Source organism: Canis lupus, chromosome 29 (assembly GCF_048164855.1).
Source record: "Canis lupus baileyi chromosome 29, mCanLup2.hap1, whole genome shotgun sequence".
Classification (NCBI taxonomy): Eukaryota; Metazoa; Chordata; class Mammalia; order Carnivora; family Canidae; genus Canis; species Canis lupus.
In genome coordinates, this window is record NC_132866.1 from 892,050 (window position 1) to 913,304 (window position 21,255).

The following is a 21,255-nucleotide window of genomic DNA, read 5'->3' on the forward strand; positions in this document are numbered from 1 at the left end:
GCGGCCACCGCGGGCGGGGGGGCGCGGGCACCGGCCGGGGCGGGGGCGGGGCGGGGCGCGGAGCCGGGGCAGGGCCGGGCGCTCCCGGGACCCCCGCCCCCCCGCGCCCCCCCGCGCCCACGGCCCCGCCACTCGGCGACTCGGCGCTGCCACGGCGCGGGGGCTGCGGCCGCGACCCCTCCGCCCCGGCCCGGCCGCCCGGCGCCCCCCGCGCAGAGGCCGCGTCCCCGCCCCCGCCCCGCAGAACCCCGCGCGCCCCCCCCCGCCCCGACCCACGGCCCCGCGAGGGCGCCCGGCGGGGCTCGGGAGCTGCGCGGGCCGCGGGGTTGTCCTGACGACCCGGACGCCGCCAGGCCCCGCCCCGCGCCCCGCCCGCCCCGCCCGCCCGGCCCGGCCCGGCCCCGCCGCCACCCCTGGCGCCGCTGGGGACGCTCGGGCCGCGGTGGCGCCGCTCGTCGGGCCCTCTGGCGGCGGCCGCGGGGCGCGGGGCGCGGGGAGCCCCCAGCCTTCCGGGCGGAGGACCCAGGCCCCGGGGGCCCCGGGAGCCCCGCGAGCTGCGCACAGCGCCCCTCGGCCCGGCCCAGGCACCTCCAGCAGGCCCCGGCCCCGGCCCCGCGCACGGAGCCTCCCCGCCCCAGAGCCGCTAGGGCTGACCTCGGGGCAGCGATGCCAGGCCGCCTGCCTGCTCCGCACAGGTGCCAGGCGAGCCCAGATCCCTCGGGCGCCGGCGCCAACTCCGTGGACCAGGTTGCCGGGGCTCGAGTCACTCCGGGGCCGCTGGGCACGGGACAGGCCTGAGCGCGTCCGCGTGTGCCCCGGGCCCGCGTGTGCACGGAGGGGCTGCGCGAGGGAGCAGCACCACCCAGGGCGGAAGGGGCCCACGGCGGCTCGGGCAGGGCAGCAGTGCCGGGTGCTGGGGCGCTCAGAAGGGGGCCCTGTGCCGGGCACCCGGTAATGTGGTGAGGTACAGGGCTCCTGGGGCCACTCCGGGCCGAAGGGACAGCCAGCGAGCGTTTGCTGGGGCAGGGAGGGGCCCACAGAGGGCGCAGAGGGTGTGCAGACCCCCCCACCCCCGCACCACTGAGTCGAGAACAGGTGTGAAGAGGAGACCCCAGGGGCTGTGTGCTCTGCCCCCGTCAGAAACCCAAGGCAGGACACCGGAATCTGCAGAGGGACTCTGATTTGCAATTTAAAGAGTGACGGTCTTGGCTCCCCCTGCCCTGGCCCCTCCCCAGAGCATCCCTCCCAGCCCAGCCAACTCCCGGGCTCCCCACCCGGGGCTTCCCCACCACAGTCTCCAATTAAAATGCAGATATGCTTAGGAAGGGGCGCTGACTCCTTCCTGACCAGGGCCCACCCTACACATGCTGATGAGCGAGACCCCCATGGCAGGTTCTAGAGAGCAGGGCCCCAGGCAGCGGGGCTTAGTGGGGCCCCAGAGGAGCTGTGCAGTGGCCGCTGCTATGGGAAGACGGGCCGGAGCCACCTCCCCCAGTCTGTGGACTTTGTCCCTGAAGCATCTGCTTTCTGCCACGGGCACTACAGCCTCCGCTGGGCCTACCCAGCGCCCAGCCCTTGGCCTGGCCTGCCCAGGGCACCAGATGGCAGGGTAGTGGCGTGAAGGGGGACGGGAGACCGTCCAGCACCTTCACTGGGCTGCTCTGAGTGACCACAAGCTTGTGGGAGGGGGGCAGGGGTGCTCCAGGTGGGGGGCTAACCTGTGTCCTCCAGGATCTGCCCCCAGTCCCTGCTGACCCCATGCCCACCACCAGCCCCAGCACCGGCGTCCCTGCTCTGGGCCCCGTAACACACAGGACAGCCCTCCAAGCCCTGCCCACACTATTCTCTGTAATTGTCCTTTCTCGGGGCCACCTGAGTTTGCTGGCCCCCCTGGCAGCAGGTGACCCCCTGCCCCCCCACCTGGGCCTGCTCCCACTGCCTTGCAGGTGTGAGGGGGCAGGGGGCCCTGGTGCTGGGACCAGTCACCCGACTGCATGTCTTGGGCCAGGCAGCCACTGGAAGGCAGCGGACAAGATGAGCCCCTGAGAATTGGGGCCTGGGAGGGGGTGGGGACGTCAAGGTCATTGGCCCCCACGTGCTAGCAGCCATCCTAGGCCCGGGGTAGAGTGGGGTGCTCGGGCCGAAGGGAGCCCCCGGGGCCCTGCGCCAGCATCGGCGTACGGCCCACGCGGCGTCCCCAGGGCCCTGAGACTTCCACACTGTGCTACATCCGACTGCTGCAGGGTCACATCTGGAGCCCATCCTTGCCCCGCGGATTACGGGGAGGACGGTCACGTCTCACGGGGAAGCATGTCAGAGGCCTGGCAGGGACTCCACGGGAAGTGCCGCAGAGCAGTTCAGGGGACAGACACGGGCCGGGTTGCCAGAGGCCTGCCTGGAGAGCCTGAGAAGGCCACCTACCTCCCCGGGGCCTCGGTGTCCCCATCTGTAAAGTGGGAATAACTGCAGCACCACACACAGCCTCCTGGGGGACAGTCGATGGCTGAATACGGGGAGTACTTAGTACAGCACTGGCCTCCAGTGAGGACTCAGGAAGAGTCGTCGCATCGCTGTTCCCCTGTCACCACATCACCCCCTCTGCCACCACCACCATCCACTGTCGCCTCCCGTCCCCTCTGTCACCGCCAGCGTCTCATCACCACCACCGTCCCCACTGGCTGGAACTCGGGTGCTGGTCAGGGCTGCGCCGGAGCAGCAAATCCAGGCAGGTCGCCCGCCTGCTGGTTAGCCCCACCCCGGTGCCTCCTGCAGAGCTGCCCTCACCCCGCTCTCCCCACGACCTGTGCCCTCCTACGTCCTTGGCGGAGGGGCAGGGGCAGCCCCTGTGAGCAGGGAGGCGAGGCCCTCAGTGACCGCCCTGAGTCCCCGCCGGGCCCGGATCCAAGAGGTCCTGCAGGTGCGGGGACCACAGCAAGGACACTTTTAGGGCCGGCAAGCTTTTCCTAAAATCATTACGTTCATTGCAAAACCCTTGATCTGTGAGCCTCTTTTTCCGACCGAGCTGGCTGTTTCCTGCTTACGACGAGCGTGTTCTCCACGAAAAGGAGAATGAACACAGAGCGTCCCAGCTGCTGTGGGATCGCCGGGAAATAACCGGTGGCCGGCCAGGCCCTCATTTGCTCCCCTCCAAAGGCCTCCCGGGTCCTCGGCACCTGCCCAGGCCCTCATTCTACAGGCCCGCTGCTGGCCCTGGGGGTTGCAGAGATTTCTCCAGAAGAGGGCCCCCCCGCCCCCCACCCCGGTAATGCTGATTCAAACCGCTTGGCCAGCGGCGGCCTGGGCAGCGGCCACCCTCTGGCATAGGGCGGGAGGCCAGCAGTGTCCCCGAGGGGCTGTGCACGAGTGAGGCCCGGAGTAGCCTCCGCTGCCCGGAGCCCGCCTGGCCCTGCTCAAGACCCCGGCCTGAGAAGCAGCCCGGAGGGCGGGAGGCGCACAAAAGCCAAGTCCCCCAGACGGTGGCTGGCCCACGCGTGGGGGTGGCGGGCAGAGGGAAGAAGAGCTGGGCCGCTGCCCCGGGGGCCCGCCGGTGGGACTGTGCCCACGGAGGGAGCAGAGCGGGGTCACCCCTGGGGGTGGCTCAGCCCCCCGAAGCCACCGGCACCCGGACTCTGACGTTTAAACACGTGGCTGGACGTTCCGGAGGCGCAGCAGGAGGAGAAGGGTGAGGAGGGTGAGCGGAGTCGTGCCAGGTGCCTCCCGGGGGTGTCCCGACGGCCGCGCCCCTGCCGGGTCCTGTGGCAGAGCCGCATCCCCTCACCGATGACCGATGACACGGGCCGCGAGAAGCCCAGAGAAACTAAACTCGCCTGAGGCCCCAGGCGGCCTCCTGGGTTTTCGTTCCCCGGACACCTCGTTAACCTCATTAGGCACCTGCTGTTTGTGGTTCTGAGCAAACCTCACACCAGAAAGTGCGGCTGCTATTTGCTAAAACGTCGCATCTCACGGTTGAACTTGTCCTGAGTGGCCCAACCTGGCGGTTATCGGGGGAACAACCCCTCGGCGCTCCCAGAGGATGTTTTCACGGAGGCCTAGGGGAGGCCGTCTCACCTCCCCCTCTGGGCCCCCAGGACCCCAGGGCCCCGGACCCGCGCCCACGACAGCCACCCCCTCACCCGCGCCCAGAGGGCAGGCGGCGGTATCGCAGGCAGAGGCCTGTGCTGCTCCCCAGGCCGAGTCCAGGGAAGGGCATTCCCGGGCACACACCACACCTCGCTGTGGAGGCCGGGGAGGCCCTCGGGCGAGGGGTCAGGTCTCTCCCATAGCGCCCGCCCCATGCCTCAGGCGCACACGGTCCTTCAGCTGCCCCGTGTAGCAACACAGGGATGGGGGAGCAAGGAGATGGAGGCCCCCACTGGGAGCACGGGGACAGGGGTGCCAGGGACGGGGGCCACTGGGAGCACGGGGATGGGGGAGCACAGGGATGGGGAGCACGGGGATGGGGGAGCAAGGAGATGGAGGCCCCCACTGGGAGCACGGGGATGGGGGAGCACAGGGATGGGGGAGCATGGGGATATGGGGGTGCCAGGGACGGGGGTCACTGGGAGCATGGGGATGGGGGAGCACAGGGATGGGGGAGCATGGAGATAGGGGAGCACAGAGATGGAGGCCCCCACTGGGAACATGGGGATGGGGGGGCATGGTGATGAGGGGCCCAATGGGAGCATGGTGATGGGAGTGTCAGGGATGGAGGCCCACTGGGAGCATGATGATGGGGGTGCACAGGGACGGGGGGCCACTGGGGGCACGAGGATGTGGGAGCACGAAGATGGAGGCCCCCACTGGGAGCACGGTGATGGGGGTGCACACGGACAGGATTCCAGTGGGAGCACGGTGATGGGGGAGCACAAGGGCCCACTGGGAGCACGAGGATGGGGGAACAAGGAGATGGAGGCCCCACTGGGAGCACGGGGATGGGGGAGCACGGAGATGAGGTGCAGCAGCTGTCCACCTGCAGGGTCCGACCTGCTCCGTCCCCCCCAGGTGGACATGGAGGCTTATGCTTTGGTGCTGGGAGGTGAGGGTGTTTTCCCCCTGAGCTCCGATTCCCAGGAGCCTCTGGCTCCCCGAGGACACAGTCACCTCTGCCCACAGTTCCTGGGGCCTGAGCCCTGGCCACCCCGCCACGCTGTGGGTCACTTCTGGGCGTCCCCTGGGCTAGCTGGCGGCTAGTGGAGGATCCACGCGGCAGGAGCTCCCGGCTGACCGGCACCTCTGGCTCAGGCCCCCCCAGGAATCCAAGGGTGTGAGGTGTGAGCCAGGGCTTCCCCAGCAGGACGCAGGTGCCTGGTCCAGATGGTGGACAGATGCCCCAGACGCCAGCCTATGGGGTGGCCCTGCCCGGGCCCTGGCGTCCCTGGGTGTGTGCGGCAGGAGGGCCCAGGGCAGGGTCACCAACAACCCATGGCGCCACCTGCAGGAAACCCTGAGTCGTGGCACCAGGGCGCGGAGGGTCAGGGGCTGGGCAGGGGAGCAGGTCCTGGGTGGGGACACCTGGCCACGGCCCCCCATCCCACCTCCTAGCACAGTCACTGCCCCCCAGAGATCCCCGGCCCTCCCTCCCCCTCCCCAGGGTGGGGGGGCATTAAAGGGAGGACCTGGTGGTGCTCATTCAGGAACTAAGGGAGGAGACGCGACCCAGCAGCACGGGGGCAGGAGGGCTGCGCAGGGGCCAGGAGGGCGTCCCCACCCAGGCACTCGGCGTCTACCCGGAAGCAGCCACAAGGCCAGCGGGAGCAGGGCCAGGCCAGGACGGGCCCAGGTCCGCCCTGTGTGCGCAGCTCACAGGAAGTGAGGGAACCCCGCGTCACGGTCCCCCACGGGGTGGGGCCCAGTCCGTCCCTGCTCAGCGGGGAGTCTGCCTCTCCCTCTCCTCCCCCTGCACACACACGCTCTCTCTCTCTCAGATAAATAAAATCTTTTTTTAAAAAGAGAAATGAAGGAAGCACATCGTGGCAGAGGAGTGTCATTTCCAACAGCCTGCTCTTGGGAGAAGCCCCGGAAAGCCAGCGCTGGCAAGCGGAGGAGGGGAAGCAGGGGGGCGTCCTGGGGAGGGTGGCCCTGCCCCAGGCTCCCGCCATCCAGGCCAGACCACCCGCCTCCTGGAATCAAGCAGGCACCAGGCTGTGGAGGCATTTGTGTGTGTGTGGGGGGTGACCCCGGCTCAGAGGTCAGGGCAGCGGCACTGGGACAGCACACCAGCGTCTGGGGGGTCACCGGACCCCCGGCGGGCCTGGTCTAGCTCTGCCCCCTGCTCCCCAGAGGCCAAGGAGCTGCCAAGTCCAATCAAGGGCATTTTCAAGGTGAAGGCCGGGAATTTATTTAACTCGCAATCAGCGGGTCCTGCAGAGTGAGGCGGGCAGGGTGTGACCCGCCTGTGGGGGCGGAGGCGTGCAGGCTGCAGGGCTGAGGCTGGGACTGGCAGTGCAGGGTGGGGGTGAGGGCTCAGGCAGCGCCCCGGGGCAGCGCCCCTCCCTGGTGGGCAAAGACCTGGGCGGCAGGGGTGGGGGAGACCCCCAGACACGCGGCCAGCCGAGCGGCACACACGGGGCACGGGGGGCGTCCACGGTACTCTCTCCTTTAATCCAGCTTAAACGCGGTCCAGCCTCTGTGAGGCCGCACAGATGAGGCTGGGAAGGTAGGTCCAGGGGTGGCGTCGGCACCCGTCCCCCGGGACACGCGGGGAGGGGTCACCTGGGCGGCACACGAGCTCGGCCCCGAGGATCTTCGCTCGGCACAAGCGGCGCTCGCCCCGAGCATCTGTCCGCTTTCTCAGACTCTTAGTGTTTCATGTTAAACAATATGTCCCAAGGCCGCGGCGCAGGTGGGTGCGGTGGCGGGCGTCCGGCGGGAGCTGTGAACTGCTGGCTCCTAGTCCAGGTGGGCCCCAGCCTCAGCTTCCTCACTTGCTCCTGGAGTTTTCTGGCCTTTGGGGAGAACGGGAGGGGGTCAAAGTCAGCCAGACCGCCGGACGGTGCCCAGGGAGCAGCACCCGTCCCCCTGGCCTACTCACGGCAGGGCCGCCGGGCAGGGGCCCAGCTGACTGTGCCCTGCGTCCCCACAGGACAGCGGCCTCTCCAGGTGGGCCCGGGCTGCTCCGCTCGGGAGTCCCCACCCTGGCCCCACCGTGACCTCCGCCTACAGCCACGTAGACGCCAGGTGATGGAGGGAAGAAGGCTCCTCGCTCACACGGCCGGCGTCGGCAGCAGCCTGCCCACGATCCCACCCGAGACTCACACCTGGCCCGGGAGGGCTGGGCCGCCCCTGCACCCTCACCCCCAGACCTAGTAACAGGACCCGGGGTCCCTGAGAGCGGTGCAGGGGCCCCGCGGCCCTCAGAGGGACAGTGCAGCCGGCGGGCACTTGCCCCTGCAGTGCTGGGGCCGCCCACCCCCCAGATGGGACTCGTCCTTCGTGCTCCCCCGTGTTCCTCAGTTGTATGTCCCTGGGGGTGACCCGGCACCCCCCAGCCCAGGCACCAGGGCCCCTCCTACGGATCCATCACAGCTGTGGGCTCCAGGAATGGCCCTGTGACCCGGTGCAGATCACAGCCGACCCTGGGCCGGTGCAGAGGCAGGGGCGCCAAGGCCGCACCCCCCAGATGCACATGTGACCACTGACTCCCCGAAACGGCAGCGATACCACCCGTGGCCCACCAGCACCTGCCGGCGGCCGTCGAGTCGGCCAGACAGGGAACCCACTCAGGACATCACACGGAAAGCAGGTTCGCAGCGCGGTCCCGGGGGTGGGCTGCTCCCGGCAGATGTACCTGCTGCTCCGACAAGTGGCCACCGTGACATCTTTCTCCAGTAGGAACAGTGTTCGGCCTGGCGGCTCCGGGGCACCCTTCTGGGTCAGCTTCCTCTTTTCTAGGACGTGCTCCTCTCTCCCGCTCCGCTGCCTTGTTTGGGAGGAAAGCCTTGCGCCGTCGCTTCCTCAGAGTCCCTGCCTGCGCCTCCGTCCTCCGCTGGCCCCGGGCCTGGCGATCCCGGCCATCGTGGCCATCGGGCCCGGACCTCCTCCCACGCTGGGCACCTGCCCCAGTGAGGAGCCTGTGCCCCCATCCTGCTCTCCCGGCCCTTCCTGTGTGCCCTACTCCGGCCCAGGGATCTCGGGTTTCAGTTTCAAATTAGACATTAGAGAGCCAGGCGGCTTTACTCCTGAGGAGCCGTCTTCATCCCCCGCCTGCTGGGACATTTGTCACAATCCGTGAACTGACACGGACCCGTCATCACCCAGGGTCGGCAGTCCTCACATCAGGGCTCGCTCTTGTGCGTTCTAGTGCTTTAGACAAACGTGCAGTGACAGGCGCCCATCACTGAGCCGTTGCGCGGCGTCACTGCCCTGAGCATCCCCCTCCCCCCCCCAGCGCCGGCAGCCACTCGTCCCTGGACGTCTGCACAGTTTTGCTTTTTCCAAAATATTATCCAGGTGTCACCTTCTCTGACTGGCTCTCACTTAGCAGATGTACCTGTGGTTTCCCCAGGTCTTGTCTTCCTTCCTTCCTTCCTTCCTTCCTTCCTTCCTTCCTTCCTTCCTTCCTTCCTTCCTTCCTCTTTCTTTTTTAAGATTTTATTTATTCATTCATAAGAGACAGAGAGAGAGAGAGAGGCAGAGACACAGGCAGAGGGAGAAGCAGGCTCCACATGGGGAGCTCGATGAGGGACTCGATCCCCAAACTGGGATCACACCCTGGGCCGAAGGCAGGCACTCAACCACTGAGCCACCCAGGGATCCCTCTTTTTTTTTTTTTCTTTTAAGATTTTATTTATTCATGAGAGACACAGAGAGAGAGGCAGAGACACAGGCAGAGGGAGAAGCAGGCTCCCTGCAGGGAGCCTGACGTGGGACTCGATCCCAGGACCCCGAGATCACACCCTGGGCTGAAGGCAGACACTAAGCCCCTGAGCCCCCCAAGGCGTCCCTCCCCCAGATCTTTTCAGGGCACGGCAGCTCATTCCTTTTCGGTACCAATCCACATCCCATAGGATCCACACAGGCGGCTTACCCACTCACCCACCGAGGGCCATCCCGGTTTCCGTGAGTTTGGTAACTGAGTGAGGCTGCCATGAACAACCGTGAGCAGGACTTTGCGTGGACATGTGTTCAACTCCTTCAGGTAAGTGCCGACGAGCACAACTGCTGAATCTCAAGGTAAGATGATCTCAATTTTCGGGTAAATCACCGAACGGTCTCCCAAAGGGCCCGCACCATTCTGCATCCCCGCCAGCAACGAATGAGAGTTCTGTTGCCCCGCGTCCCAGCCAGCGTCTGTGATGAGGCCGACAGCCGTTCTCATACACGGGCAGCGGGACCCCTGTTCTGGTTTGCAATTCTTCAACGACATAGAGTATCGAGCACCTTCTCCTATACTCAGCATCTACACGTCTGGGGACGTGTCTGTTCAGATCCGTGGCTCACTTTTTAACTGGGTTGTTTTCTTTCTATATTTTGGATAGATAACAGTCCTTTATCAGATGTGTCTTCTGCAAATATTTTCTCCTCGTCTCTGGCTTGTCTTAATCTTTCGACAGCACCTTCCACAGAAAAAATTTTAAGATTTTAATGAAGTTATCAATTTTTTCTGTCGCACCTCTGATGTTCTATGTAAACACTCCCCCCCAACCCCAGGTCATCTACACTTTCTATTTTCTAGAAGTTTTACAGTTTCACATTTAGGTCTGCGATATATTTTGAATTGACTTTTGTGGAGGCCTGAGTTCTGGCTCTATATTCATTATTTTGCAAGTGGACGTCCAGCTGCTCCAGCACCACCTGCCTAAGAGAGCGTCTTGCTCCTCTGTCCAACATCCGTCGACTGTATTTATGTGGCCTGCTGCTCTGATCCATGGACGTTGGTCTACTTTGTCACCAACACCACACCGTCTGGATGCCGCAGCTCCACAGAGTCTAGGTCGGGCAGTGCCTGGCGTCCAACCTTGTTCTTCTTCCTCAGTATTTGTGGGTGACTCTGGGCCTGTGCCTCCTCCCCGTCTAAACGTTGACATCAGGCTGTCCACACCCACAGAACAACTTGCTGGGATTGGGATGGGGATTGTGCTGACTCCCTAGACCAAACTGGAAAGGACGGACGTCTTGACGATAGGAGTCTTCCTATCCATGAACATGGGATTCCTCGCCATGCATTTAGGTCTTGTTTGATTTCGCTCGTCACAGCTTGGTTTTTCTCTTATAAATCTTGTATGTATTGTGTTAGATTTGTACCCAGCACCATTTTTTTTTTTTTTTTGGTGCTAATGTAAATGATGTTCTTAATTTCAAATCTCACTTGTTTGCTGATGGTAGAGTAAGAAGTGGGCTTTAATAGATTAACCTTGGATCCCAGAAACTTACCATAATCACTTATTAGTTCCAGGAGCTTTTTGGTCAGTTCTTTGGGATTTTCTACATAGACAATTCCATCATCTGAAAACAGATAGTTTTAGCTCTTCCTTCCTAATCTGTATATCTTATCCCTTTCTTATCTTGTTGGGAAAAAGCTGGGACTTCCAGAATGATGCTGGAGAGAAATGTTCAGAAGGGACATCCCTGCCTCGTTCCTTCAGGGCAAATGTAGATTCATGGTAGTTTCACTACCATGAAGTTTGATGTTCAATGTAGCTGATTTTTTTTTTTACATGTTCTTATCAAGTTGAGGAAGTTCTATTCCTAGTTTGCTAAAAGCTGTTATCACAAATAGGTGTCGGATTTTGTCAGATGAAATGCTTTCTGTATCCACTAATATGATCTGTTAGTTTTCTTCCTTAGCCATGATGTGACGGTGCATTACATAAACTGATCTTCAAGTGTTGAATCAGCCTTGCACACCTGGGATAAATTCCACTTGATCCTGGTATATAATTCTTTTTGTACGTTATTAAGTTGGATTAGCACATATTTTCTTGAGGATTTTTGCATCATTGTTCAGGACAGATGCTGGTCTGTAGTTCTCCTCTCATGTGACACTTTTGTTCTGGTATTAGGGTAATGCTGGCTTCACAGAACAAACTCAGTTATCTTCCCTCTGCCTGTGTTTTCTAGAAGAGATTATGAAGAGTGGGTATAATTTCTTCCTTAACTGTTTGATAGAATTCACCAGTGAACCCACTGGAAAATTATTATTGATTCAATTTCTTTAACAGATATCAGCACATTCAGATCGTCTATTTCTTCTTCTTCTTCTTCTTAAGATTTTATTTATTCATGAGAGACACAGAGAGAGGCAGAGACACAGGCAGAGGGAGAAGCAGGCTCCCTGCAGGGAGCCCGATGCGGGACTCCATCCCAGGACCCCGGGGTCATGCCCTGGGCCAAAGGCAGACGCTCAACCACTGAGCCACCCGTCGATTCCTTCTTGTGTGAGCTTTGGCAGTTGGCGTCTTGCGGGGAACTGGTCTGCTTCGTGTAGATTATCAACTTGTAAGCACAGGGCTGTTCATAACACCAAATCGACTTTTCAAAACTCCACAATCTGCAGCTTGAGACACAAATGTTTAGAAGCCCTAGAGGTAGGGTTTGGGGTGTTTAAGGAGGAGGTTACGACTATAAACAACAGATTTGAAGAGAATAAAACTCACCTACGGCAGGTACCATTCTCTGGGCTGCGAAGGAAAAGGTTCTGAGAAGAGGGAAGAGTCTGAAGGGGTGGGGTCCCCACGACAGGCCCAGGCCCTCGGCCTGCACTCCCCCTCCCCCATCCTGCCCCGGGGCCCCAGAGAGGTGACAACGGAGCTGTCTGGTGGGCTGTGGGGACGGCCCTGAGGGCAGCGCTGGGGCTGAGGCACCACATCGGGGGTCGCAGGCCTGAACGGCGGGGGTCCGGGGAGAACAGGCACATTGTCCTGCACCTGTGAGCAGTGAGGGCACAGACTGCACAAGCTCTGTCGCCCGGGAGGACCCGCCTGGGTGGGGAGCTGCCTGCCTGTCCACGGCATCGCTCTCATGACCCCGACCACTCCTACACGCGCGGCAGGGGCCTCAGGGCCTGCGGATGGACGCGCGCTGCCAGCAGCTGAGCGTGAGGAGGCCAGCCTCCCTGCCTCCCTGCCTCGCCAACCGCAGGCCCTCTCACGGCCCCGCCAGGCTCTGCTGGGCAGGAAGCATCGGCGAGGACCCCACAGACATGTCCCCTCCGTCTCCACTGACCAAGCAGTGGCTGCTGCTGGCGTCCCGTCGGGGGCACAATGCATCTGTGGGCTCGTGCACCACAAAAACTCTTTCTCGCCCCCGACTGATGGCGATCCTGGGCACGGCCCTCACCGTGAGGCACAGTAAGCGCTCCCTGTGATTTGAGAGGACGTGCGCTGCGGAAAGGCATGGCAAGTCCCCTTGGATTTTTACCAGAACCATTTACTTTTACACGCAGCCGACAAATACTTACAATCTCTAAATCCTGCGTAGCCTGTCTGACTTCCTCGAGTGGATCCAGCCCCTGGAACTTTTTTCTGTGTTCGTGCAGTTTCTGAATGTGCTGTGTTACGGTTTCTTCTAGATGCTCCTCTCGGAAGTCACTGAGGACACGAACGGTGAAGGAAAAAGTTTTACATGTCGGGTCGCGTCTCAGCAACTCTTACTCCAACAGGGGAGAAAATTGTCCCTTTTCCCCGAGTCACACTCTAGTCCTGGGGCTCAGGGGTTGTCACGACGTGGTGACCGATGTGGTGACGTCACGGTGGCGGTGAGTCCACCTGCCCCCCTCCGGGCAGCAACTCAGGCCCCGGCGTTCAGAAGCTGCGAGAACACACACTATGTTTTCAACTGCAGACCCAGGTAGGAAATGCCTCACTCAGGACAACGCACGGAGAGCCACACGCAGGGGAGGTGTTTGTGTTCATAGGAGATGCACACGTGTAGTAAGTCCTTAAGCAGGACGTGCTAAACCAGGAGCAGACGTACTTGCTCTGCCAACATCAGGGCTCTGTATGGTCTTTGCTCTTAAATGCAAGGGCGCTCAGCACGGCACAGCCTTCTGTGCCCCGCTGTGCAGGGTGGCCGTGGAGTCCGGGCTGTGTCTGCCCTGGAACATGACGGGCTCCTGCCGGCCTCCCTGGAGACCTCAGCCCCCGCCCCCGCCCCGAGCAGCGGGCTCTGTGTTGGCCTCCTTCACTTTTCAGCATAATGGCTGAAGGCAGGGTCCTGCCCCCACGGACCCCGAGGGTCAGCAGCTCTGACCCTGCTTCTGGGTGGAGCCCTGCCCACGGGGCAGTCTGGCCGGCGCTCAGGAGCTGAGGGGACACGGGCATGCTGTTGCACGTGGCTGGGGGCTGATCCGGTGCACAGACCTGCAGGACGGCCCCAAGTGTTCTGGGGACGAATGAGGAATGACTCCCCAGAAAAGAACACCCCTTGGCCGCCCACATGTCACGCCGTGATGGCCTTCCTCCAGGCCTCTCCAACTGTGGAGAGGGGGCACACAGCAGTGGGCACTGCCAGGACATGCGGGCCAGGCTGGTCCTCCTGGGAGCCCGAGTCTCCTGCTCACACCCGCAGCCTGCGTCCACTCGGGCTTCCGGCGCCCAAAGTGGGGCTGGTGCAGGTCAGGAGGGAGCAGCTGGAAGGCAGGAGGGACACAGGGACGGTGCCGGAGCCCCAGGGCCTCCCAGCAGGGTCCCAGCACGCCTGGGGGTGTGCAGGGCGCGGAGCAGCAGGATCACCGCACCCAGTGTCTTGTGAAGTGAGTCAAAAAATGAGTGCTTTCTTGGCAAAATGCGCGCACGCACACACACACAGACACACATGTGCACACACGCAGACTCAGTTCAGGTGGGTCATCACGCAGACAGCGGCCGCACAGCAGCTGGGGACGGATGAGGGGCTCAGCGGGCATTCCCGGGGCGGGGCCATAGGTCAGCGCCAGGGCTGAGGCAGCTGCAGGAGTGCCAGGCCCCCCGCAGCCCTCCCCCCTGTACCCGGAGCCTGCCGTGGGGGCGGGGGGTGGAGCACGGGGGCCGTGGGCACACCTGCAGGACAGCGCGCTCAGCCCCAGCAGGGCGGAAGCAGACCCCAGGCACCAACCTCACGTCTTTGCTTGCGTGCGAGGCCCTCTCTTTGCTTGGCCTCATTTTTCCAGATGGGTTCGCTGGCGTAGTCTCATTATCAATCAAATCCGTGGCGAAGGGAGCCTTGGAGGCCACCTGGGAGAAAACGCGACATTTTCAGGAATCCAAGGGAACGCTGCCATCCACACAAGCCAAGCACCGGAGGAGATCCCCTGGCGGCTGGACACGGGCCGGGGGAGGGCATGGCGCAGGGCCCGGAGGTGCGGGGCACAGAGACGCTGGGCGGCCCGGAAGGTGACCCCCACCCGAAGTTGTCCGCACAGACACAGAAAACACGCTCGATGGCCCAGGTCTCTCCCGAGGACGCAACTCTATCTCCCACCGCTGAGGTCCAAGCTAACCGGCAAGCGCAGCTGGAAAGCCGGTACCATCAGCTCGCGGCTCTTAGATCAATGACGTCACAAACGCACCCGAATAAATGCTGAAAACCCAAGAGAAGTACTTCAGGGTTGGCTTTTCCTGAGGAAGCTCACCGATTCCAAGTGAGAGCCCGCCACGCCGGGAGCCGCCGCCGTCCAGGAGGCCCTGGGCTCCGAAACACTTGCTGGACCTTCCCCAGCGGCCCTGAGTTCACGTGGGGAGCGGGCACCGCAGAGGTGGAGGAAGAGGGGATAAAGGGTGATGTGGCCTGGAAGCTCCCGGTAAGGACTCACAGGCCATTCAACTCATTTTTGAAAACAAATTCCTTAAAACTTGGACATTGCAGCGTCACACGGCGCCTGTGTGAACAGCACGATAAATGCTAGAACGCGCGTGATTTCTGAGGGCCGGTGCGCGGGGCGCTAGGATTTCTGGTCACCTGGACCTGCGCCTCCCCTTCAGGGCGGCAGCCCTCACCCCCGCCTGGAGCCTTCCTTTCCCTCCTCCCTCCGGGGCCTCACCGGGGAGTCTGGGTGGAGCGCGGCCTCCCCTGCCATCCTCAGCAGCTCTTGCCTCCAGACCTTGGCTCCCACCCATCACATGTTCCCTCGCCAGGGGAGCTTTTCAAATATGTCTCTTTAGGTGTGGCCCTGCCCCGGTGGGAGATCGCAAACATTCCCCTGGCTCCCGGGGACGAAGCTGGAGAACCACCGATCTCTCCTTACCCAGGGGTCTCTAGACCTGTGTGTGCGTGTACGTGCACACTGTGTACACACCTGTGTGCCTGCACCTGTGCCTGTGTGCACCTGTGTGGGTGGACCGGTACCTACCTATGTGCACCTGTGCCCCCACCTGTGGGCGTGCACCCAGTGCTATGTGTGTGCATCTATGTGTTTGTGCTTCTGTGCACGTGGCTGTGTGCCTGCCCGTGAGGAGGCACGCCCCTTGGGGTGTGAGAAAGCCGGGTAGAGGGGAGGTGCAGGGGTGCGGAGGGCAGGGTGGGCTCCTTGGGGAGGGGAGGGTGAGGCGGGCGCTGCTCCTCTCCCCCCGGGGCTCCAGCCGCTGTGTCGCTGGGATTACCGCGGTGCTTACCTGCACTGGGGGCGAGGTCTCATGCGCCACCTAAGTGGATTACGGGGCCGGACCGGGGCTGTCTGGTCACCACCTGCCTGACCCTTAGAACACGCTTAACTGCTGGGGCGGGGAGGGCCTCTCGGAGCCGAGGGCGGGCGCTGGCCCACTTTCACGTCCCCTAGACGTCATTCCAACAGCAAGAGACGAACAGATGTAAATCCAGTAGGTGCTTTTTACAGTCAGACGTGCGACCTAATGTGTATTTAGTCTAGACGTATATTATTTGGAAAGAAGCACCCACCACATCTTACCGTCCGTACAAAACACGGAGGAGGAAGACGTGGCAGATACCCAGCCTCTGCAGAGAGCGAGGACCCGGGGGGTTGAGGAGCTGGTGCGTCCGTCCTGTCCCCACCCCTTAGCGGGAGGGCTGGGGACAGAGCCTGCAGCCCTTTCCCGGAGGACACGGGGCTGGTTTTAACTGGCACATGTTGGTCTCCGCGGGTGCCTGCGACGGTTGCCGGGATCAAAGCCCGGGTCACCAAAGCTCAAAGGAATCGCAGCTTTGACTTAATGAGCTACTTCCCCAGGCTGCAGCAGCGCCGTCCCCACAGCCCGTCCGGCTGCGCGCGGCCCCGCGGGGCACCTGGCTCACCGCGTCTCCCGGCAGCTCCGAGAAGGCCGAGCCTCTGTCCTGCCAGCTGCCATCGGGGTTCCCCTTCCGGGCGCTGCCCGCCTACCCCGGGCCCACTTTTCCATCACTTTCCTTAATTTTAAAAAGTCTGTGGTCGTTCTTCACAGATAGTAACCTTCTGTCACAAACACGTCACAAATATTTTCCTCTATCTTTTGACTCCACGGTATTTTAGGCCATTTAGAAATTTGACTTTTATTTTTTTTTAATTTTTAAAGATTTTATTTATTTATTCATGAGAGGCACAGAGAGAGAGAGAGGCAGAGACACAGCAGAGGGAGAAGCAGGCTCCATGCAGGGAGCCTGATGCGGGACTCGATCTCGGGTCTCCAGGAGCACGCCCTGGGCCAAAGGCAGGTACCAAACCACTGAGCCACTGAGGGATCCCCGAAATTTCAGTTTTATGAAGTTAAAATTTTCTATTTTTAGTTCCAGAACTTCTGTATTTCCTATTTATGAATCTGTGTGTCACCCCAGGTTAAACAAATGCTCCTAAGTGTCCCCAACGGTGATTACGTACAGCATCTCCACGCAGTTCACCAATCACACAGGACGGGATAACCTTCCTGCAGACTCACAGAAGTCGGGTCTCCAACCGGAATTGACCACGTACACAGAGAAGTTAGCTCCAGGGCTGCCCCACACGGTCCCAGGAGCCCAGAAGGGGTGGGGACCTGCGTGTCCCGCATGGACGGACAGACGGAGGAGCATGCCAGCTCCGGCCACACAGAGTGTCTCTCAGCTGGGAGAAGAGGTGCGGCTGCACCCCAAGGGCACGAGGCCGAGGGAGAGAAGCCAGACATGGAAGGACGTGCGCTGCGTGATGCCACCCGCACGAGGTTCCCGCAGGGTCGCCTTCCCAGAGACGGGGGCACGGGGTGGTGACAGAGCCTGAGTCTGGGGTGGGGGTGGGGGTGGGAGAGGCCTGGGGGAGGGGGTGGGGGACCGCACCGCAGGGAATGTGCTGGGTGACGTGGGGCCGGGTGCTGACAGTGGGGACGAGTGCCGTCCCACAGGCTCACGGACAGGAAGCACGCCGCGCAGCAGCCAACGGCCTCCACGACTACGACGGCGCCTCAGTCCAAGCCTGAGAATGGGCGGAGCACAGCGGCCTGCCGGGAGCCTGCCACCACCCAGGGGGCGAGGGGTCTCCGGGCCGGGTGCGTAGTGCAGGGAGAGGCTGGGAGGGGGTCCCGGCAGCCAGCAGAAGGGAGGTGCACCCTGGACCTCGTGTGGACAGGGCGGGGGGCTCTGCTGAGCGGTTTGCGCGCTTGGGTCCTGGACAGAGGAACAGGGTCCAGCCTGACTCGGGCACCCTCCCCGCAGCCCTGAGCCCGCCGAGGGCCCCTTGCTGGGTCCGTCCCAATCAGCACCCAGCGCAGGCTGCAGGGGAATTGCACAGACGGACAGCAGGCATCACCTGGCACAGACGGCCATGAGTCCCATACGTCCAGCCCGAGGAGCCAGAGGCTGGTTGTGCAGGGGCCTGTGGGTGACACCACATTCCTGACCAGCAGGGGGTTGGGAGTGACGAGCCTGTGCAAGCCTAGGGGCAAGGGAACCCTCCAGAGCTGCTGCAGCTGCTCTGAGGACTCACAGAAGAGCGGGAGCCCAGTAGGCAAGAGCAGAGGGCTGCCTGTGCAAAGGCCCTGTGGCAGAGAAGAGGCTCTAGGTGGGATGACGAGGAGGCCGGGGGGGCACTGGAGGGCAGTCGGGGTGAGGGGAGCTGCAGACAGGGAGGCCGGCACCCGTGAGCCGAGCAGCGTGAGCGTGAGGACACGGTCAGAGGGCTGCTAGTGACTGGGCCCTGGAGAGTCCATGAGGCCCGGCTGCCAGGGACAGAGCCAGCCCTGGGGACACCTCACCCAGTAAGAACAGGAACAGCTTCTCACTGGGCCTGACAGCGAGGTGGTCGGGGCTCTGGGGAGAGGGCTGGGGGGGGGGGCACGGAGCACATGTCCCTCCAGGAGCTGGACGGCACCGGGGGACAGCTCGGAGGGTGACGCTGCCCGGCCTCGACCCCAGGCTGGGATGGCTGCAGGGGAGCTGGTACAGGGAGGCGGCCCGGGGGCCCCCGAGGAGGCAGCTGGCGGAGGCCCATCCGCAGCGGAGCTGGGAAGCTCGGGCAGGGCTGGGGCGGGACGGCGGGCACATGTGGAGTGGCAGGCCCGGGGCGCGCGGGGAGCAGCGAGGCCTGGGCGGGCGTGTGCACCCCGGAGCTGGCCGTGGACCGGCTGTCCCGTGGTCACGCTGAGTGCCCGCCCTCGAAGGACGCACAGTATCTGCCGGGAAGTAATGGGACACGGGGGTTTGCTCTCACTGTGGAGGGGGTGTGGGCGGACGGTCTGCGGGACCGAGGCCTGGGCCTGCGGCAGGCGTCCCCACGGGCGGCAGCTCTCCAGCCGGCGGCCGACAGCGTAACTCCAGGCGGGGCCTCGGGGGCTGGCCCAGGGCCCCGGGGGGGGCTCCATCTCGGACGACCACCCCCGTTCGGACGCCAGCACAGGCCGGGGTGTGCCCCACCCCGCTGGCTGACCGGCCACCAACCAGGGCTCCCACTACCCCGCGGGGTCAGCGGCTCGCTCGAGTGGCTCGCGGAACTCAGACACACCTGCTCCCGCCCCACCCGTTAGGGGCCGTCACTCAGGGCCAGCGGCGGGAAGGCCGCGCAGGTGCGGCGGGGGCTGCACACCCTGGCGGGCACCAGCCACACGGCGAGGCTACCTGGGGCCCCACCCGGAGTCGCCCGTCCTCAGAAACCGTGTGCTCCGCGGGCTGGTACGGACAAGACACGCCCACCGCCCCCCGGCCCGCGGGCTCCACAGCTCCGTGGGGACAGACGTGTCTGTGGTGAGGCCCGGGCGTCCTCTCACGGGCCGGCGGAGCCTCGGGCGCTGCCTCGACGGGGCTGTGGGAACCTGTAACTTCTTGGCCTCGGTCGGAGGATCCCGTGGCCGCAGGGGTCACCCGGGCCTGGGATCCGATCCAGCACAGCCACCCCACCCCCTGGCATCGAAGCTGTTTCCCAGCTCTTGCTACAGTGAGCGGACGGCATCCGGAAGGCCGTCCTCCCGTGCGAGTCTTGCTCCCGAAGTGACGACCCGTGGGTTTTGAACGTTTACGTATGTCAGGCGGGGGCGGTGACGGAGGGGACAGGGCCCGTGCCATGAAGACGCGGAGCACAGAGCACGGGGCCTACGACACGCGCAGGCACACGTGCGGGGCAGGGGCAGGGGCAGCCTGCACCGAGCCAGGGCATGAGGTGCAGGCGGGAACGCGACCCCAGAGTCGCCGTAAGTGCAAAGGCCCCCGAGCAGCTCACAGACGACCGGGGTGTGCGGGTCGGAACGTGCTCGAGAAGCAACATTTTTCCCATCTCCTGACAAAGGTCTCCTCCAAGAGGAGCACAGGTGACGGGACGAGGGAGCGGGTCCAGGACCAGCACACGGGCTGCCGTGGTGTGGGTGACTCCCACGACCCCCACGCAGACAAAAAACGCTCCACTGTCTTTTTTCAGGTGAGAAACCGTTGCTTTGTTTAAAGGGACAAAGGCATCGTGGACACCATGAGGGAGCAGGAGGACTGGGCCCAGGGATCCTGATGGGGAGGCGCGGCGGGCCCACGCGCGGCAGCCCCGGGGCCTCCCGGGTGTGGGCAGCGGGCAGAGGTGCGCAGGAAGGCCCCCGCACGCCCGTGTCCCCCAGAAACAGAGCAGCGCTAAGGGGAAGCCGCTGTGCAAACAGGGACCCAGGTACGGACCCCACAACCCAGGTACGCCTATGGCAACGAAGCACATCCTGCCCGTGCTGTGCTGCCCCGGACGCGCGACCTCGGCCCGATGGAAAACTGCGGGACGACACAACTCATCCGCACGGGGCGGGGGGGGCACGCAGGGCTGGGATGGGAGGCTGACCTAACGGCCTGTGCACCCGGCCACCCTCCCACGGGCGACGGTCTGCGCAGGAGCAGCAGCTGGCCAGGGTGGGGGGGCGGGGGCGACGTGGATGACACCACAGTGACCTCCCGCGGGGGGCAAGAGCACAGCCCGGGACTGTGCCCCCACGACCTGGGAGCTGGCGGGTGGGCACCTCGGGGACCGGGGCACAGCCCGCCACCCGGGCCCCAGGCTGAGACTGTCCGTGGCAGGGAGGCCCAGAGAGACACCACGGGGCGCCTCAGCCTCAGGGTGGGGGTGCTCAGCCTCCCCGCAGCCGCCCCCCGACCCGACTCCTTGCACGGGAAGGACACAGGCTGGTCAGAGGGCTGGCGGGCGGCGGCAGCCTGGCCACAGGGAGGCTGCTGGCCGACCCCCTTGGGCTTGGTGGGCTGGACGGGACCCCTCCTACCCCTGCCCTCGTACCCGACTCCGCCACGGAGGCAGGGGCTTGCTGGGTGCGTCCTCCGCCATCCTCCTGGTCCGGGCGCGCTCCCTCCACTCGCGCAGCACTCGCTCATCTCTGGGGAGGACACGCGGGTGAGCGGCACAGCAGGGGGGCCGGCTGAGCTCCAAGCCCCTCCCCCCCACCCCACCCCACCCCCGCCCCGAGGGAGGTGCTGCTCTGCCCCCGTCCCGAGGCTTCGCACGAGGGGACAAGCAGGACCCCCAGCCCCCACCGGTGGGGACACCAGGACGCTGCCCCGGAGAAGACGGCCGGCTCTGGTCCCAGCTCAGGCGTCAAGGCCCTCACAGGCGCCCGGGACGTGAGGGCACCACCGACAGGTCAGTGTCCTGCTGGATGCCCCAGTTCCACTTCTGAGACTGAGCCTCTCCCGGCCCATCCCCTCGGCGGGGAGCACCATGCTGCTGGCACGGCCTGCCCCTGCGTTGGGACCTCCCTACCCCCTGCCCCTGTGCTGTGACCTCCCTGCCGCCCTGTGCTGACCTCCCCCCACACACACCTGCACTGTGACCTCCCTGCCCCCCTGCCCCTTGCTGTGACCTGCCCACCCCCCGTGCACGGTGACCTCCCTGCAATGTTGCCCACTGGACTCGCTGCCCGCAGCGCAGGAGGGCTGCAGTAGCACACACTTGCACAATTTCTGAGCTGAAGG

The 21,255-nt window shown here is 63.8% G+C and overlaps 1 protein-coding gene and 1 long non-coding RNA gene across 8 annotated transcripts in view; one reads left to right on the forward strand and one right to left on the reverse strand.

The window, feature by feature from the left end:
• Positions 1-525: 525 nt before the first annotated feature.
• LOC140620668 (uncharacterized) lies at positions 526-2,989 on the forward strand. Its single transcript, XR_012020368.1, has 2 exons — positions 526-1,900; positions 1,961-2,989. It is a non-coding gene; the product is annotated as an uncharacterized lncRNA (long non-coding RNA).
• Positions 2,990-5,920: 2,931 nt separating this feature from the next.
• LRRC27 (leucine rich repeat containing 27) overlaps positions 5,921-21,255 on the reverse strand; it is a 36,202-nt gene continuing 20,867 nt past the window's right edge. For 5 of the 7 annotated variants that reach the window (XM_072804813.1, XM_072804809.1, XM_072804810.1 and 2 more), the window contains 4 exons: positions 20,564-20,660; positions 14,032-14,150; positions 12,398-12,527; positions 5,921-6,944 (listed from right to left, as the gene is read on the reverse strand). In XM_072804813.1, the coding sequence (XP_072660914.1) occupies positions 6,798-6,944; positions 12,398-12,527; positions 14,032-14,150; positions 20,564-20,660 (493 nt within the window). In that variant the 3' untranslated portion in view covers positions 5,921-6,797. Of the gene's footprint in view, positions 6,945-8,934; positions 9,555-12,397; positions 12,528-14,031; positions 14,151-20,563; positions 20,661-21,255 lie in introns of those variants that run through there. The other 2 variants (XM_072804811.1, XR_012020369.1) reach the window with 2 other exon arrangements.